At 42.6% G+C, this 19,434-nt stretch overlaps 1 protein-coding gene across 44 annotated transcripts in view; it reads right to left on the reverse strand.

The window, feature by feature from the left end:
* IFT122 (intraflagellar transport 122) overlaps positions 1–19,434 on the reverse strand; it is a 96,712-nt gene that overhangs the window by 53,200 nt on the left and 24,078 nt on the right. For 20 of the 44 annotated variants that reach the window (XR_012431550.1, XR_012431551.1, XR_012431547.1 and 17 more), the window contains exons 2-8: positions 17,623–17,689; positions 15,874–15,958; positions 9,015–9,093; positions 6,147–6,223; positions 3,864–3,930; positions 2,717–2,863; positions 800–976 (exon numbers count right to left, since the gene is read on the reverse strand). Coding sequence is in view for 15 of the 44 variants with exons in the window: in XM_005571724.5 (XP_005571781.3) it covers positions 800–976; positions 2,717–2,863; positions 3,864–3,930; positions 6,147–6,223; positions 9,015–9,093; positions 15,874–15,958; positions 17,623–17,689 (699 nt within the window). In the remaining 29 variants the exon portion in view is untranslated. The remainder of the gene's footprint in view (positions 1–799; positions 977–2,716; positions 2,864–3,863; positions 3,931–6,146; positions 6,224–9,014; positions 9,094–15,873; positions 15,959–17,622; positions 17,690–19,434) is intronic. The other 24 variants (XR_012431555.1, XR_012431556.1, XR_012431536.1 and 21 more) reach the window with 5 other exon arrangements.

Below are 19,434 nucleotides of genomic sequence, written 5' to 3' on the forward strand. Positions count from 1 at the left end.
GCCATACCTTCCTCCTTTACCGTCCCCACTTCCTAGCCCCCATGACCTCAGGGTGGGATTCTTCCAAGGAAACTCAGGTACCATGGAAAACAGTTCGGAAAGTCCCAAGCTAGTGCCCAACTGTGATATCCTGGCTACCCCAGCTTTCCCCACTCTGGCCTGCCCATGTTTTCCCTACAGGCAATCTCGACTGAAGAGAAGAAAGAATGACTGGACAGCCAGGATTTGAGTGTGAGGACTGTGGCTAAGGTAAGGGCTTCCTCACTGACATGCATCCTAGAAAATGCAAGGTAAGGTAAGGGATAGTGTGGGAACAGGCTAAGAAACGTGTTCAGTAATAGAGGAAGTGTCGAATGATGGGGCATCCACAAAAGGGCACACGCTTCAGCAATTAAAAATCATGTTCTTTGAAGGATTTATAATGTTACTGGAAAGGGGTCACACTATAATGTTAAGTGAAAAAAAGCAGAATATAACTTAATTATATGAACACACTAAAAGACTGAGGAGAAATACACTAGATTGCTAACAGTGATTTCCTCAGGTGATGGGGTTTTATCAGAAAAGCTGAACTTTCTCCTTTAGTCTTTTCAGTATTTCCTATAGTTTCTCACAGGATCACTTTATAACCCACACACAATTTTTAAGGGTGTGTCTCCTTTTTTTGAAGGAGCTTTCACCCACAGTTCCCCCCAGTCCCTGTACTCCCTTGGCCAAGGAGCTTAACATCTGTCCTGGCAAGTCTGTGTGGGGCCTGGGCCCTTACCAGGAGGGTTCCCACTCATTGGGACACACTCACAAGTTGTCGTCCCTGGGACTGTCGTCTTCTTCCTCTGGTTCTTCCTCCTCTGCCTCACTACCCTGACTACTGTACACTGCTGACTTCAGAGTGGAAGGGATTTCCTGAAAATATCTGTTGACAATGACATCCTCGGCATCCTCATTCTCTCTGTTCATCCAGAAACTCTCCCATCGGCTGTAGACAGTAAGTAGTTGTTCAAAATTACATTGCCTAGAACTACACTAAAACTATAATTTAAAATCCTGTCAAGGAGCTCCTGGGGGCCGGGTGCGGTGACTCAATGCCTGTAATTCCAGCACTTCGGGAGACCGAGGCAAGTGAATCACCTGAGATCAGGAGTTCAAGACCAGCCTGACCAACATGGTGAAACCCTGTCTCTACCAAAAATACAAAAAATTAGACAGGTATGGTGGCATGTGCCTGTGATCCCAGCTACTCAGGAGGCTGAGGTGAAAGGATTGCTTGAACCTGGGAGGCGGAGGTTGCAGTGAGCCAAGATCACACCACTGCACTCCAGCCTGGGTGACAGAGTGAGACCCTGTCTCAGAAAAAAAAAAAAAAAAAAAAAGATAATAAAAATAAAAAATAAAAGGAGCCCCTGAACCCTACCTGGAAGAAGACAGCCCCCAGTTATATAGGACATTCTGCTTCTCATGAATTAAAAATGGTAGCCTAGAGCCACAAAGTCCTCTGCAGCCACAAATCAAACAGCAGGAACTCTGGGGTGGGCTAATGGCCTTTGATAGCATTACACATGCATGGTACAGCATGGGCCAGACAAAATTATTCAGGAAGAAGCATAATAACCTTCCAAACAACCTTCTAAATCAAGTAGGCAACCATCTGTAAAGTGACATTGAGCTGGTAAACAAGTAGGACCTTTAATTTACCTTCAGAGGACTCCATAAAGGATACTGATGGTTTAATAGTATCATAGGATATATAAAGAGCATATAGGGTCAGGTGCAATGGCTCACACCTGTAATCCCAGCACTTTGGGAGACTGAGGTGTGTGGACAACTTGAGGTCAGGAGTTCAAGACCAGCCTGGCCAACATGGTGAAACCCATCTCTACTAAAAATACAAAAAATTAGCCAGGTGTGGTGGCGGGCACCTGTAATCCCAGCTACTCAGGAGGCTGAGACAGGAGAGTTGCATGAACCCAGGAGGTGGAGATTGCAGTGAGCTGAGATTGCACCATTGCACTCCAGCCTGGGCAACAGAGTGAGACTCCATCTCAAAAAAAAAAAAAAAAAAAAAAAAAGCATATAATTAGTTTACTGTCAAAGTCACATGGACATAGAAAGGAAAGTGTGTACAAAATTTGAGAAGGTAGGTGCCAACTGCTCGTGTATCTCTAGGCTTTAGGGATGTCTGCAGACTTAATTTTGACTTTCTGGCAAAGGCAACAAAAAGGCTCATGAAAAAGCTATTTATTAACAGGTGGGCACATATTCTGCCCAAACTTGGAGGGAAGAACTAAAAAAGGAAAGGCAAAAATGAAGCCACAGCAGAGAGCTCCACTATTGATTCATAAGGAAACGGTCCTCCTGCATCACTCACACACCACACACACACCATACTCATGTACATGTGCACATACACATATGTGTGCATGCACATGTGTGCACACATGCCACACACACACTTTGGCCTGGCCTAAATAGCTCATCTGCTTTGCTAAAATCTCCAGGATGCATTCCAAAACTGAACTTTTCAGCAGGCTCTTAAAAAATTCCATACATTCTTAGGTAGCAGGACCGTTAAAAAAAAAATCCATACAAATGGAGCAGGTTCTAAAACAGACTATTCAAGTGAGGTGAGAAGCCTTTGAATCTAGGGAGACCTCAGGAAGGCAGAAAGCCCTTCTTCATGATGGTGTTTGTTCTAGAAGGAGGACAATTTAAAGAGTACCTTGAAGGGTTCCAGCAGATGGACCATATTGGCGAAAGGGAGCCCCCTGGCCGCTCGATCTTCACTTTCTCCTCGCCATTTTTGTTCCGTATGCTGATGATCCCATTGAACATCCCCAGCGCCAGGTACTGACCATCATTTGTCCAGCTGTGCACACAACCAACAAAAGGCATGGGGATAGAGGAAGCATCCCACAGAAGGTAAAACTAGTGAGGATGATGCCTTGGTTTGAAATAAAAGTCTGATGAGGCAGCAACAGCTGGGATGGATATGGTTTCATTATTGCCAGTCCTGACATAAAGTCAGAGGATCAAACTTAAAATGCTATTTAGTTCTGTAATCAACAGTGAGAAGTGAAGGCACTATTTGGTACCTTTTTCTGAGCTCCCCCAGCCCTGTGTACACACCTCTATGACAGCCCTTACCTTGTGCCTACATCTCTGGGCCAGCCACCACTTCTCACTCTCCATCTCAATCCCCTCCCACTTAAAGAGCACCTTAAGAACAGACTTAGTGTCTTCCAATCCCTAGGACAGTGCTTGCTTTGTAGAAGGTGCTCAGATGCTGAACGGAAGGGATATACTCCTAGAAGCTGAACAGCTACCATTTAGAGTGTCTGCTGTACACCAGGTGCTGTCCTGCATGCTTTACACTCATAAGTTTGCGTACATTTCACGACAATCCCGTCAAGTCAGTATTTTTATCCCTATTTGTCAGATGAGGAATATAAAGCTCCAGCTCAGAAAGATTTAATAACTTTCTTGAGGTCACATGGCCTGTCAATGACAGATTCTGGATTCTAATCCAGGTCTAGCATCAAAGTGTGGGAGGGAAAGCTTTCTTCCCCACAGATGCTGCCTGGACAATGACAGCCTCACATTTTCTACAAGCCTCCACTCAGTATAGCTGGGTGTTGAGGCTTGTTGCTAGGTAACTGCATGAAGGCAACTTGTAGTTCTCTTTTGTTTCATGATCAAAGGCATAGGTCTTTCCCATTGAGGAGACCAAAAAAGAAGAAAAAAGGAAATACAGGGGCCTAAACCAACTACTTAACACAAGACCTTCTCCGCTGCATGAAATAATTGGATTTTGAAAGTCTGTGTGGAAGATGAAGGAACATAAATCTTATTGTCAGAGCTGCACTTACCTGCAGCAGATGATCTTGCTGCTTGATTTGTGTTTGGAGACAGACTTCTGTTCAGGAGACCACAACCCTTCAATGCATAATAATATAAAAGAAGATGGATTGGTTGGAATACTACCCAGCAATAAAAAGGAACAAATAATTGAAACATACAACAACTTAGATGGATCTCCAGGACTTTATGCTGAATGAAAAAACACAATCTCAAAAGGTCATATACTTACTGTATGATTCTATTTCTATAACATTCTTGAATGACAACATTATAGAAATGGAGAACGGATTTGTAGTTACCAGGGTTTGGAAATAACTGGATGTAAGGTGAGTAGATATGACAGTAAGTGGTAACTTCATGGTGATGGCTTAGCTCTGTGTTGCACTGGTGGTAATCCACACATGTGATAAAACAACAGAACTATATAATATACACACTTTGTGCCAGTCTCAGTTTCCTAGTCTTGATATTGTATAATAGTTACATAAGATGGATCCACTAGGGGAAACTGGATGAAAAGTACGTAGACTTCTTGATACCATCTTTGTAACTTACTATGAATCTATAATTCTTTCAGAAGAAAAATAAGATAGATTGGTAAAGTGCCAGCCAACTTTTCAGGGATCTGACTCTCAAAGAAATGACAATTTCACTGTTCATAACTCTGACATTGCAACCAGAATATAACCTAGCATTTAAAATAACAATGCTGCTTTCTGAAAATCTAGTTTTCTTTCATAGGTCTCAATCACAACACATAGACCTTATCTGAGCTGTGCCTCTTCCATGGCATACTGGTCACCTAAGGCTTGCTCCTCCCTGTCCCAGATGCCCTGGCTCAGTGCCTCATAGCAACAAGTATATGTCTAGGTAACATAAGCAAATTATTCTATTTGCCAAGTTGCGAAGTACAATCAAGAAGGTAACTCCAGGGCACAAATATATAGCCAAGTGCAACATCAAACAAGTTATTTTTTGCCTTTTCCCTGGTCCAAAACGCTTCTCCAAACATTCTGACTTGTGCACATGTTATCTGTGTTCCACTAAGCCTGCCTGGAGCTCCCAGCTGGAGCAACCTCCTTCTTCTTGGGCCTCCTTCAGCAGTGCTTAGCAGGGCAGGCTTTCTATGTAATCACCTGGTCTCAGGTCCAAGCCCTGGTTCCTCTACGTACTAGCTAAGGGACCTTTACCTCTTTTTCATCAGTAGGGTGGGAATAATACCTGACACCTCAGGGGCTGTCATAAAGCTCAAATAAAAATTCATTTCTAATCCTCAGAACAGTGCCTAGCACACTGCAAGCATTCAACTTTAATATTGTATTTTTTAAAATCCCACCTTCCCCTAAGACCATAAGTTCCTTGAGGGTAGGGATTCTATTTTGTCTTTTTAATCTTCCAGTATAAGCATACAGACCAGTGCTTCACATGAAGAAAATGCTATAAAATACGTTAAACAAATGATAGGCCTTTCTCCATGTATTTATACAATTGGCTTTCAATTCCATTCTCTCTTTTGAACCTCAGAACCAGAACCGTATCAGTGAGACAGTGAGTAGCATGCTCCTTTTAGACAAGGGAACTGAAACACAGAGGGATTAGGCCTCTGACTCCTCATCTAGTGACTCCATTGTATCCACTAGCAAGGAACACAGACTGATAGAGCTGAAAACAGAATTAACCATTAATGGAAATAACCTATAAGCCTCTGCCCAATTTCACTCCCTTCTTCCCTCCATAGACATTTTACTGATACCTCTTTTGTGCCAGTACTACACCAGTGCTGTAACGCTGGCACGGGACCATGGCCAGGATGAACTCCTCAAGGTGTTCAGCCTCTCAGGGAGGACAGCTACAGCCGCCCCAACAAGTAATGATGACAAACTGTGCAAGAAGTTGTACACACAGATGTGGGTCAATACAAAGGTGAGGACAACTGCACTGTCCTTGCCACGGTGAGTCAGGGAAGGCTTCCTAGAGGCAGTAACACCAAGGGAAAGCTTCCCAGAGGCAGCAACATCAAGTTATGCCTGTGCCCTCCCAATCTTCTTACCATTTCCTTTGCTGGGGCCCTTCCTGTAGTCTCTGATGTCTTACCAGAGTAAAGGTCACCATTCACTATCTTGGTTTCTACACGATTTAAAGAATAACTGTCAGCCTCCCCTCAGCCATTGAAGGCAGAGAAGTAGTATTAACTCTCTCAGGACAAAATCACCATATTCTGAATGCATTTCAGCATTTTTAGCCCAGATTTTCAGTTATTTCAGGACAGGACATCAGGAATCAGAACCTACCAAAGTCACTGGAGGAACAAGATGCCAGTTGATGAGTAATAGGATTGTAGGAGACACACTGTATAGCATCATTGTGCCTGGGAAGTAAACAACTGTAGATTACTATGCAGCAAACCACAAACATTTCAGTGGCTACAACTGAAGATTTTAATAATGAGCCCACAGCCTCTGACTACAGACCACTTGCACTTCTGCAAGTGACCAACAAAAAGCACAGAAATTAATTCTCCTACTCCAAAATAATTAATTCTTCTCACCTACTGTTTTCTTTTTTATAGAGATGGGGACTCGCTTTTGGCCAGGTTGGTTTTGAACGCTTGGCCACAAGCAATCCTTCCACCTTGGCCTTTAGGTGCTTTATTTGTGGTTGTTACTCTTACTGTTTTGCGGAGGCCCAGAAATGTAAGATGGAGGTGCAATGAAAACATTACAGACCAAGATCTGGAAACATGAGAGATCCTTCGACAACAATGAAAACTGAGCAAATCATGTACCATGCATGGCATCTCAGCCCCAGTTTTATTCCTTCACTTGTGGGTAATACTTTACTTACAACATCACTCATTCATTCATTCATTTATTCAAAAATTATTTGTTGATTTGTACACCCATGTTCATAGCAGCATTATTCATAATAGCTAAGAAGTGGAAGCAACACAAGTGTCCATCAATAGATGAATGGATAAAGAAAATGTGGTCTATATATACAAAGGAATAATATTCAGACTTAAAAAGGAAGGAAGCTGAGCCCAGTGGCTCACACCTGTAATCCCAGCAGTTTGGGCACCCGAGGGAGGATTGTTTGAGCTCAGGAGTCATAGTGAGACCTCATCTTCACAAAAAATAATAATAATAAAGAAGAAAAAGGAAGTAAATTCTGACACATGCTACAACACAGAGGACATTACGTCCTTGAGGACATTACGTGAAATGAAATAACCCAGCCACAAAAGAACAAATATTGTATGACTCTACTTATATGAGGTATGTAAAGCAGTCAAACTCAGAGAGAAAGAAAGTAGAATGGTGGTTTTCAGGGGCTGGGGGTAGGAGAGAAGGGTGAGCAGGTAATTTGAAGGATATAGAATTTTAGTTTAGCAGGATAAAAGAGTTTGGGAGATTGGTTGCACAACAATGTAAATGTATTTAACATTAAACTGTAAACTTAAAAAGTAGTTAATATGATAAATTTTATGTCATGTATATTTTACCACAATTGAAAAGAGGCCAGGTGCAGTGGCTCATACCTGTAATCCCAGTAGTTAGAGGACAGAATGAGCCAAGGAGTTCAAGACCAGTATGGGCAACAAAGTGAAACCCTGCCTCTACCAAGAAAAAAAAATTTAAAAATTGGCCAGGTGTAGTGGTGTACACCTGCAGTTCCAGCTATTTGGGAAGCTGAAGTAAGAGGATTATTTGAGCCTGGGAGGTTGTAGTTGCAGTGAGCTAGGTACCACTGTGCTGTAGCCTGGGAGACAGAGCAAGAGCCAATCAAGAAGGGAAGGGAAGGGGAGGAAAGAAGGAAGGGGGGAGGAAAGAAGGAAGGAGGGAGGAAGGGAGGGAGGGAGGGAGGAAGGGAGGAAGGGAGGAAGGAAGGAAGGGAAAGAGAAAGAAAGAAAGAGAGAGAAAGAAAGAAAGAAAGAAAGAAAAAGAAAGAAAGAAAGAAAGAAAGAAAGAAAGAAAGAAAGAAAGAAAGAAAGAAAGAAAAAGAAAGAAAGAGAGAAAGAAAGAGAAAGAATTGGTGAGTGCCAATTATGGATGGGCTAGGCATTGTATCAGGGACACAAGAGTGAGAAAAAAAAAGATGCAGTATCTGCTCTTATGGAACTTAGGAAGGAAGGAAGGAAGGAAAGAAAGAAGGAAAGAAGGAAAGAGAAAGAAAGAAAAAAGAGAGAGAGAGGGAGGGAGGGAAAGAAAGAGAGAGAGAAAGAAAAGAAAGGAAGGAAAGAAGGAAGGAAGGAAAGAAAGAGAAAGAAAGAAAGAGAGAAAGAAAGAAAGAAAGAAAGAAAGAAAGAAAGAAAGAAAGAAAGAAAGAAAGAAAGAAAGAAAAGAAAGAAAGAAAGGAAGGAAGGAAGGAAGGAAGAAAGGAAGAAAGAAAGAAAAAGAAAGAAAGAAAGAAAGAAAGAAAGAAAGAAAGAAAGAAAGAAAGAAAGAAAGAAAGAAAGAAAGAAAGAAAGAAAGAAAAATTGGTGAGTACCAAGTATGGGCTAGGCATCGTATCAGGGACACAAGAGTGAGAAAAAAAAACAGATGCCGTATCTGCTCTTATGGAACTTACAGGCTGATGAGCAATACTAATCAGTCACCAGAATAAATCTAAAACTGCGATGGTGAGAAATGCCTCAAAAGAGATCTGTCCCAGCCTAGAGAGGCAGGAAAGTCCTTACAAAGAAAGTGACATTTGAGTCTGAGATTTGCAGGATAAGTAGGGACTAACTAGTAGTGGAACAGGGGAAGAACACAGCAGATCTCCAATAGTGAGAGGAGGCCTGGAGCACACTGACCCCAAGTTTCTGACATTTGACACTGGGTGGATATAAGGCCATTCTCTGAGATAGGGCCACTGGAAGATGACAGGTTGGGGGTGGGATAAAGTCTACAATGTCAGATGAACTGATTTGAGCTTCATGAAAGCACCTGGCCCAGTGCTGACCACGCCAGTAAGTGGCCAAGAAATATTCATTAACTTATTCACTACTCAATCTTCCTATACCAACCACACACACCCACAACTTAATTTCAAGTTCAATTTAAGAGAAAAAAGTTTTCTCCTACATCTTTTCTAAGATGTAGCCTCTAAGAGGCTTTTGCTGCAATTATTCAATAAGCATCAAACTCATAATACTGTACACCTAAATGGTTACTTACGTGTACTTCAGAATGCCTTCCAGTTTTGATGTCCAGATAATAACGCTTTTGTCAGCTGATCCAGAAGCAAAGCGCTTGCCTAAAAGTGTTTTTAAAATGGAAAGTCTTACATTTATCTTAAACCAGTATTTCCCAGAGAGAATTCTTTAGAAAACTAGTTCTTTAAGGTACCTAATAAGTGTTAGCTTCTTTACTACTTCTTATCAGTACTGGGAGGCAGGACCTTGGAGTCAGAATATTTGGGTTCCAAACCTGCTTTGTCTGACACTGAGTAAACAGAGATGTATTGCGGGTCTACTACTATGTAGTTGTCATGTTCTATGCTAGGGATCAAGTAATGATTAAAACACACATGATCCCTACTTTATAAAGTTTAGTCTAGTGTAAGAAGTAGGCATCAAATTAATCTAACAAAAATACAACGTGGTAAGACACAGATCCTATGAAAGAGAATAACTAGGGAACTTGATTTACTCTTTTACTTAAATTTTTATTTTTGACAAATAATATCTACTTATGAAGTACAATGTGATATTTTATGTACATACACACTGAAGAATGATTAAGCTAATTAACATATCCATCACTGCGGATGCTTTTTTTTTATAGTGAGAACATTTAAAATCTATTCCTGGCCGGGCGCGGTGGCTCATGCCTGTAATCCCAGCACTTTGGGGGGCCAAGGCAGGTGGATCACGAAGTAAGGAGATGGAGACCATCCTGGCTAACACGGTGAAATCCCGTTTGGTAAAAATATAAAAACAAAATTAGCCAGGCCTGGTGGCAGGTGACTGTAGTCCCAGCTACTCGGAAGGCTGAGGCGGGAGAATGGCATGAACCCAGGAGGTGGAGCGTGCAGTGAGCCGAGATCTCACCACTGCACTTCAGCCTGGGCAATAGAGCGAGACTCCATCTCAAAAAAAAAATCTATTCTTGTACCAGTTTTGAAAAATAGAAACCCCGTCTCTACTAAAATACAAAAAAAAAAAAAAATTAGCCAGGCGCGGTGGCGGGCGCCTGTAGTCCCAGCTACTCCGGAGGCTGAGGCAGGAGAATGGCGCGAACCCGGGAGGCGGAGCTTGCAGTGAGCCGAGATGGTGCCACTGCACTCCAGCCTGGGCGACAGAGTGAAGACTCCGCCTCAAAAAAAAAAAAAAAAAAAAAAAAAAGGCTATTATTAACTATGGTCACCATGCTGTGCAACAGATCTCAAAAATGTACTCCTGTTGTCTGACTGAAACTACCCTTTGGTCGACATCTCCTGGGAGACCTAATTTAGATGAGGGAAGGTTTCTCTAAGGATGAGATCCTTCAGTGGAGACCTAAAGGATGAGCAGAGCTTAGCCAGATGTAGAGAGGAGAAAGACCCATCCACATGGATGGAACAGATGTGCAAAGGCCCAGAAGCAGGAAAAGCCTGGCATGTCTGAGGGAATGAGTGGAGTCATCATGGAACTGAGGGAAGGGTGAGGTGGGTTGTGGAAGGATCTCTTAGGAACTCAGGGACACATTAGAGGCCTTGCTCTTTATCCTAACGCAATGCGAAGCCAAAGAAAGGTTTTAAGCAAAGAGTGGTAGATCAAATTTGCATTTTCATACTACTTGGGCTTTATGAAGGAACAGACTGGAGAGAGGCAACATATAATAAGTAATTTGTTATTAATTATACTGTTACACATTTATAAGTATTTGGGAGAGGATCATGGTATCATGGCAGCAAACAACGGGGTCTTCACCTACTCTGGTGAAAGATGAGGAATGAGAGGTAAGCATGAGCCACATTCTGTACACCTTAAGGACTTTCAGACTTTATTCACAGGGCAAGTGGAAGGTGACCTTGGGCAAGTCACTGTTCTCTGAGCCTCAATGCCTTCATCTGAAACACAGAAATAGTATCTTCCTCAGTCTTTTTGTGGGACTCAACTAAGATAGTATCTGTAAAGAACCTTTATTTTTTTTATTTATTTATTTTGTTTGAGACCAAGTCTCACTCTGTTGCCCAGGCTGGAGTGCAGTGGCACGATCTCAGCTCACCACAACCTCCGACTCCCAGATTCAAGGGATTCTCCTGCATCAGTCTCCCAAGTAGCTGGGACTACAGGCGCCCACCACCACACCCGGTTAATTTTTTGTATTTTTCGTAGAGATGGGGTTTCTCCATGTTGGGCAGGCTGGTCTTAAACTCCTGACCTCAGGTGATCTGCCTCCCAAAGTGCTGGGATTACAGGCATGAGTCACCACCCCTGGCCCTTTTTGAGACGGAGTCTAGCTCTGTCACCCAGGCCAGAGAGTAGTGGCATAATCTTGGCTCACTGCAACCTCCGCCTCTCCGGTTCAAGCAATTCTCCTGCCTCAGCCTCCCAAGTACTGGGATTACAGGCACACACCACCATGCCTGGCTAATTTCTGTATATTTAGTAGAGATGGGGTTTCACTGTGTTGACCAGACTTGTCTCGAACTCCTGACCTCATGATCCACCTGCCTTGGCTTCCCAAAGTACTGGGATCACAAGCATGAGCCACCACGCCCGGCCAACTACCTTTTATAGTAGCTGAAATAGTAGATATTAGGGTGAGCCGTATGATATTGCTGCAAATACTAAAGAAACAAAGAAACTGCTCTTACTATTTCCATCACTCCTCCTTCATCCTGGTAGGTAGCAGGTGATGTGATGAAAAGCATAAGCTTTGGGCTCAGAGTCTCTGGGTCAGAATTCCTAGAGATCTCACTGAACAGCTGTATGACCCAAACAAGCTACTGAAGGGCTCTATGATTTCCTTATTTGAAAAATGGATATAATGTTAGTATTTACCTCATGGTTGGTGTGAAGATTAAATGAGTGTATGTATGTGTGTACATACAGTTGACCCCTGAACAACATGAGTTTTACTACATGAGTCCACTTTTACATGTGAATTTTCTTTTGCCTCTGTCTCCCTGGCACAGCGTCACCAACCCCTCCTCTTCCTCCTCCTCCTCCTCCTCCTCAGCCTAATCAACCTGAAAACGATGAAGACGAAGACCTTTATGATGATCCACTTCCATTTAATGAAGAGTGTATATTTTTCTTTTTTCTCAATTAACATTTTATCTAGCTTACTTAAGAATACAATATATAATACATATAATATTAAAAATGTGTTAACTGTTTATGTTACAGGTAAGGCTAGTGGTCAACAGTAGGCTATTAATAGTGAAGTTTTGGGGGGGTTCAGAAATTACATGCAGATTTTTTACTGCACAGGGAGTGGCACCCCCAACCCCTGTGTTGCTTAGAACTGGGCCTGGAATAGAAGCAACACTAAAAAAAAATTAGCTATTTCTATTCTTTCTTCATATTATATTGTTTTTCTTGAACAAAAAAACTATGTCTTACATACTTTTATATCATGGTTGCTCATTAAATACTTATTAAACTTGGGCCAGGAGCGGTGGCTCACACCTGTAATCCCAGCACTTTGGGAGGCCAACGTGGGTGGATCACAAGGTCAGGAGTTGAGACCAGCCTGAACAATATGGTGAAACCCTGTCTCTACTAAAAATACAAAAATTAGCTGGGCATGGTGGTGTGCACCTGTAGTCCCAGCTATTCAGGAGGCTGAGGCAGGAGAATCGCTTGAACCAGGGAGTCGGAGGTTGCCGTGAGCTGAGATCGCACCACTGCACTCCAGCCTGGGCGACAGAGCGAGATTTTGTCTCAAAAAAAAAAAAAAAAGTATTAAACTTAAGGGAGAAATCAGAAACAAGTAGACTTAAAAGAGCAATTCAGTGTATCTCAATCTTCAGGTCTGAAAGGAAAAAACCAGTTCCGAGGACTAAAAGACTTTTTAATCATCATACAGGTGTCATGAAGAGGCAGCGTGATACACCAGAAAGAACGAGGGCTCTGCAGTCAGAGGACCTGGGTTAGGCCTGCCTCTGCCACCATCACCTGTAACTGCTCCAAGTCTGTTTTCTCATCTTTGAGCAGGAATAAGAGTCCCCTTGCTGCCTGCTTCAGAGAGTTGTTGGGAGCATCAAATGAGATGTGTGTGACATGACTCTGGAAAGTGCTGTGCAAATGCCACTACTGACGGGTCACACTCTGACATCCCCAAGTGCCTTAATGGTGTTGCAGGTCAAAGAGTCCTGCTATGCTTATAAACACCAGAGGCATCAGAGGCCCAATAGCTCTTCTGTACCTACTGGGCCTTATACCAGGCCCTTGACTGGCCCACGTTTCTCAAGAGCCACTAGGATGAGACTGAAACAGTTCAGCTCTCCAGGCTCCCTCCTCACAGGTCTCCCTAAAACATTATTCTGAACTTGAACTCAAACATGCACACACACACACACACACACACACACACAAAATATGACTACCATGGTATAGCACACCTGACTATAAAGCAAGAAATTAGTTTTGTCTTTGGGCCAACCTGCTGCATGGCCTTGTCAAGTCACATGACCTGTCTTTTTTTTTAGAGACGGAGTCTAGCTCTGTCACCTAGGCCAGATTTTAGGGAGTCTCACTATGTTGCCCAGGCTGGTCTCAATCCTGCCTTAAGCAATTTTCCCAACTTCAGGCTCCCAGAGTTTTAGGATTATAGTAGGATTATAGGCATGAGCCACCGTGCCCGGCCAATTGTCTATGTCTTTATGCAGGGCTGAAGTGAAGAGACTGGACTAATCAGACTAAATTATATGCACGAAATTCTGTATATATATGAAGAATCTACATTTTTCTAGGAAGTGGTCTAAAGCTTCCATCTGACTATCAAAGAGGCCCATCAGCCAAAAGAAGTTAAAAATCTGGGACTGGAATGATCTCCAAGGTTCATTCAAGCATTATAACATTACAATTTTGTGACTTCTTGGCAGTGGCTACAGAATGTTATCTCTAATGTTATCCATTTGACACATGAAGAAATTGTGACTCAGACTCAATAACCAGCTCGAACTCACAGAATTCTGGTGTTGGGTTGGGGTTGGAACTCACAACTGTCTCATTCCAAAGCCCATGTTCTTCCCACTAATCCTATGCTGTGGGACAACATGGATTATTTTAAAATAAATTTAAATCTCAGTTTCATGCATCACTTCCCTTCCTTCCCAACCCACCTGGTACCCCAACTGTAACAATCCTTCAACCCCACCAGAACCTACTACTTCTCCATTGCTGTCCTCTCTCTCTTCATTATTCAGCCAACAATTCAAGGTTAATGTACATAATTATTTATCTGTATACACTTTCTGCTCCCTTGCCCTCCTACTTCATCTTCAAATGTGCTTGCAAAACCACCTCTGGTTAAATTCATCTCTTCTGTCTCACAACTATGCAGCTCAAAATGGCTGGAGAAAAAGACATAATCACACCAACTAATCTCACTTTCAATTCATGATCACAACCTTCAAGAGGGCTCTTCATGTCACTGGGGATCTCACTACACTGGGGATCTCCCGGGTCCACTCTCTGAGGCAGTGATTTTACACTTTTTCCTTTCTCTTCAACTCTCTGAAACCTCCCTTCCCCATTGTCACTCTCAGTTGATGTTGCTTCCTATTTCACTGAAGAAAAAAAAAAATGGAATTGAGAATTTCCATTAGATTCCTACTACCACACTGTCCCCATTTGCTGGACTCTGCAGTTCCTACCATACCCCTACCTAAAGCAAACACCCTGTCTATGCCCTAGATCCCATCTCCTCTTGCCTACTCAACTCTGTTCCAGCAGTCCTCTCCCCTCTCCTATATCATCAACTTTTCTCAAATTCAGCATGTGTAAAACTGAATTTCTGATCTTCAACTATAAGTTTTCTCTACCTGCAGTCTTTTCCATCTCTGTCGGGGGGCAACTCCATCTTTTCAGTCCTCAGGTCAAAAACTTTGACTCCTTTTTCTTCACAGCCCATATCCAATCTGTCAGACAATCCAGTTGGCTCCACCCTCCCATTATATCCAGAGTCTGATCATTTCTCACCACCTCCTCTGCCCCTACAGAGGTCTGAGCCACCATCACCCCTTGTCTAGATGATGCTTCCTCACTCAGATGTCCCAACCCTCACCTCTTGCATGTTGTTTCCAACTCAGCAACTAGAAGGATCCTTTTAAAATATAAATCAGATCAGATCCCTTCTCTGCTGAGGACCTTTCAGTAGTTCCATTTTGATTGAGAATCAAAATCTTTATGATGGCCAGCCTGATCTGACCACCCCATGTCTGTTACCACTTTATCCTCATCCTCTACAATTCCTGATTCTCTTTGATCCAGCTCCTAGTAGGCACACCCACACGTAAGGGCCTTTGCAATGGCTCTTCCTCTGCAAGGAGCTCTCGTCCCCCAGATGCCCACTGGCACAATCTCATTGCCTCCTGACTTCAAACTCTTTGCTCACCTGTCCTCATCTCAATGAGCCCACCTTCACTAGTCTAATTCAATACTGCACCCAACCCCCTGCCCTGCCCAGCACTCTCAATCCCCCTCACACTGCTCTACTTTTTCTTCTTCCATAACAGTTATCACCTTCCAGCATACTGCTTAATTTACCTTTTTACTATGTTTACTGTATGTCTTCCCTCATACTCTCTTCCTCCCTCACTTCTCACCACCACCCCATAAAACAGAAGCCCCATAAGGGGAGGGACCACCGTTTTTTTCTCTGAAGTATCTCAAGCATCTTGAACAGCACCTGGAATATAGATCGCCTCAATAAATACTTGGTAGATTGAATGACTGAATTGAAGTCTAAGCAACTTCACTATCTTCTGAACTTGCAAGTTGTACTCTAGCTTATTAGAAATAATTAAAAAGTGACTAAGGAGAAAAATGAACAATGATGAGGCCATCATAGAGAATGGAAACCCAGAGCAGCCTTTTACCATCCTTCGCATATGCCACACAGTACACAGTGTCTTTGTGTCCCTTGAGGGGCTGAAGTAAGGTGCCATCAGAGGTGTCATAAACCTGGCAAAAGAGACAAATACAGATTACCTATGTGATATCTATTAGTCAGAATTCCTGCAGGGTTGCTACTGCTATTTTTGTTTTTATAACAATACACGTGTCAATATTCTAAATTTGTATCCAATAAAAACTATACGGTGAAACCAAAAACAACGTGACTTAAAATTGGGTAACCAAGAAGTAAAGGTCCCAGGTCTATGTACTACTACATGACCAGGAATATACCACTAATCCTTAAGAACCAAAGGTTCAATTATTCACTCCATGGAAATGCTTTACACTCATCCTTACCTGAATTCAGATACATGACTAATCAAGGCAGGCTCTTCTAAATAGAACTAGCCCCTAAAAAGAGCCAGCTATAACATGATTAAATTTCAGTGCCAGTTCTGCACTAAATCAGCATAATAGAGAGATGTTTCATATTTGCTACCAAGAGTTTGAAAGTCACACAACTCTGGGTTTTCAAGTAGGAGGGAATGTTATAAAACCCAACTGTAGGCCAGGCATGGTAGCTCACGCCTGTAAACTCAACACTTTGGGAGGCTGAAGCGGGAGAATTGCTTGAAACCAGGAGTTCAGGACCAGCTTGGGCAACAAAGTGAAACCCCATCTCTACCCAAAAAAAAAAAAATTATTTTAATTTAAAAATTAGGTGGGCGAGGTGGTGTGTGTCTACAGTCCTAGCTACTCAGGAGGCTGAGGTGGGAAAATCCCTTAAGCCCAGGAGTTTGAGGCTACAGTGATCTATGATTGCACTACTGCACACCAGCTTGGGCAACAGAGCACGACCCTGTCTCTAAGAAATAAAATACAATAAAACCCAGCTGTAATATGGATTTAGGTATTTGATAGCCATGTGACATCTATTACTACGTGGAGAGTTAAAAACACACCATCTGAGAAATCAAGGGGAAACTTTCTGAAATGGTTATAGTGTTGGAAAAGATAACCTATGTAGAAAAACTAAAATGGCTTGGATTGTTTACACTGGAGAGAAGTCTGCAGAACAATTCAACCATGTTTTAAGATTATGTAGTTAACCATACAAAGAATGGAGATTAATCAGTCTGCGTATCTAGAGACAACAGAGAAGAGGAAGTAGACTTAAGACAGAAAGAGAGATCATACAAAGGTTTTTTGGTCAAACATAAGGGGTTCTCTGAAAATTACTTTTATATACCTGGATAGGTTCCAGAGAGAGCATATGTTCTTTAAAAATATGAAAAATAGGCCGGGCGTGGTGGCTCAAGCCTGTAATCCCAGCACTTTGGGAGGCCGAGACGGGCGGATCACGAGGTCGGGAGATCGAGACCATCCTGGCTAACACGGTGAAACCCCGTCTCTACTAAAAAAATACAAAAAACTAGCCGGGCGCGGTGGCGGGCGCCTGTAGTCCCAGCTACTCGGGAGGCTGAGACAGGAGAATGGCGTGAACCCGGGAGGCGGAGCTTGCAGTGAGCTGAGATCCGGCCACTGCACTCCAGCCTGGGCGGCAGAGCGAGACTCCGTCTCAAAAAAAAAAAAAAAAAAAAAAAGTAATAAGGAAGGTTTTTCCACCCTTGCCTTTTTAATCTCAAAAAAAAAAAAGGGTCAAATTTCAGAGTACTCACAAGAGGGAGGTTGGGGAAGTACTTTAAGAGGAAACTAAAACAAAATCCTACCAGTAATCTGTTGCCAGCAGCCAGAATCAGTTGAGTTCCATCAGGCTTAAATGCGATGTCATTTATACTGAACAGAAAACAAGGCGAAAAGACAATTAGGAATCAAAATTATGAAGTCTGCTAATGGCCAGGAAAGTAAACTTTATTTCCATTAAGAAACACTGTGTGTGTACTGAGGAGAAAAAGAATGATTAAGAATTGCATTTGTTGCAAATTCCATTCAACCACCATACCACAACAGCCCATTCAATCATGATCCACTCAGTAGTTAGCTCTTTGTCCTGACTTCCTCTTATCCAGAAACCAGACACAAGAAATTATTCAAAGGGTCGACTGTTCAGGGTATTAACTCTTCTAATAATACCATAAAGGCCAGACCACATGAGAGAATGTGTTGTAGCAGGACGGCCGGCAGACAAAACTCCTCAGACACCGAGTTAAAGAAGGAAAGGGTTTATTCAGCCAGGGACATCGGCAAGACTCCTGTCTCAAGAGCCAAGCTCCCCGAGTGGGCAATTCCTGTCCCTTTTAAGGGCTCACAAGTCTAAAGGGGTTCGTGTGAGAGGGTCATGATTGATTGAGCAAGCAGGGGGTACATGACTGGGGGCTGCATGCACCGGTAATTAGATTGGAACAAAACAAGATAGGGATTTTCACAGTGCATTTCTATACAATGTCTGTAATCTACAGATAACACAACCAATTAGGTCAGGGGTCGATCTTTAACTACCAGGCCCAGGGTGTGGCACCAGGCTGTCTGCCTGTGGATTTCATTTCTGCCTTTTAGTTTTTACTTCTTCTTTCTTTAGAGGCAGAAATTGGGCATAAGATGATATGAAGGGTGGTCTCCTCCCTTATTCCCCGCTTTTGAGACTCCCACTCATTTTATTAGTGGGAGTTCTCACTTTCATTTTCACTACCCATGTCTTCTTGCAAGACAGATCGATAGTGATTCATATAGTACACTTGTGCTGAAGCATTTTGGTGAACTAAGGTAGCGATGAAGCTTTTTATCATTTGAAGAAGTACACGTGGCAAACAAGGGAGCAGTAAGTAGGTTCCTATTACTATTATAACTCTTATTATAAGAGTTTTAAATTTTCCCAGTGCTGGGAACCATTTTCCAAACATGGTCCCAGGATCAAATCCATGCCACACTGGCACATGTGCCAGTTTTGTCATATCTCTATGTCTTCGACTACTTGCCCTTGATTATCTATGTGTAGGCAGCGATTAGTAAGGTTAAATTTCCTACAGACCTCTCCTTCAGCTGCTAGCAAGTAGTCGAGAGCTAATCTATTTTGATAGATAGCATTTCTCATCTGAGTTTCTTGCTTGGCCAGAACAGTCAAGGATCTGCTAGTTTTATTAGTGATTATTTTTAAGACAGCTTGTAACCGTATGATTTGGTTAATTATGTAAATGGGGGTCTGGTATCCCCACAAGCCATCTTGTGCCTAAGTAGCAGGCCTATATTGTATGATTCTCTCAGGGGGCCATTTATCATTTTTTCAATTTCTTATAGCTATACTTCTCTTTTCGCAGGAAGCACAGACAGGGAAGCCCGGGAGTTCGCCTGTTTTTAAGGGCAGTTGGAAGAAAGATGGTTTAATAGTGCCAATAACACAACTACCTGCCCACTGATCAGGTAATCTGGCATAAGTTCTATGCCCACATATCCAGTATAATCCAGTGGGGGCTGTCCAGTCCCAGTGGGACTCCAGGTGGGTCCACACGGTTTGCAACTTTGGGAATTTAGTAAATGGATTTCTCTCTGTGTGATTTGAACTCCAATAAGTGACTGTTTTTGTG

Source organism: Macaca fascicularis, chromosome 2 (assembly GCF_037993035.2).
Source record: "Macaca fascicularis isolate 582-1 chromosome 2, T2T-MFA8v1.1".
Classification (NCBI taxonomy): Eukaryota; Metazoa; Chordata; class Mammalia; order Primates; family Cercopithecidae; genus Macaca; species Macaca fascicularis.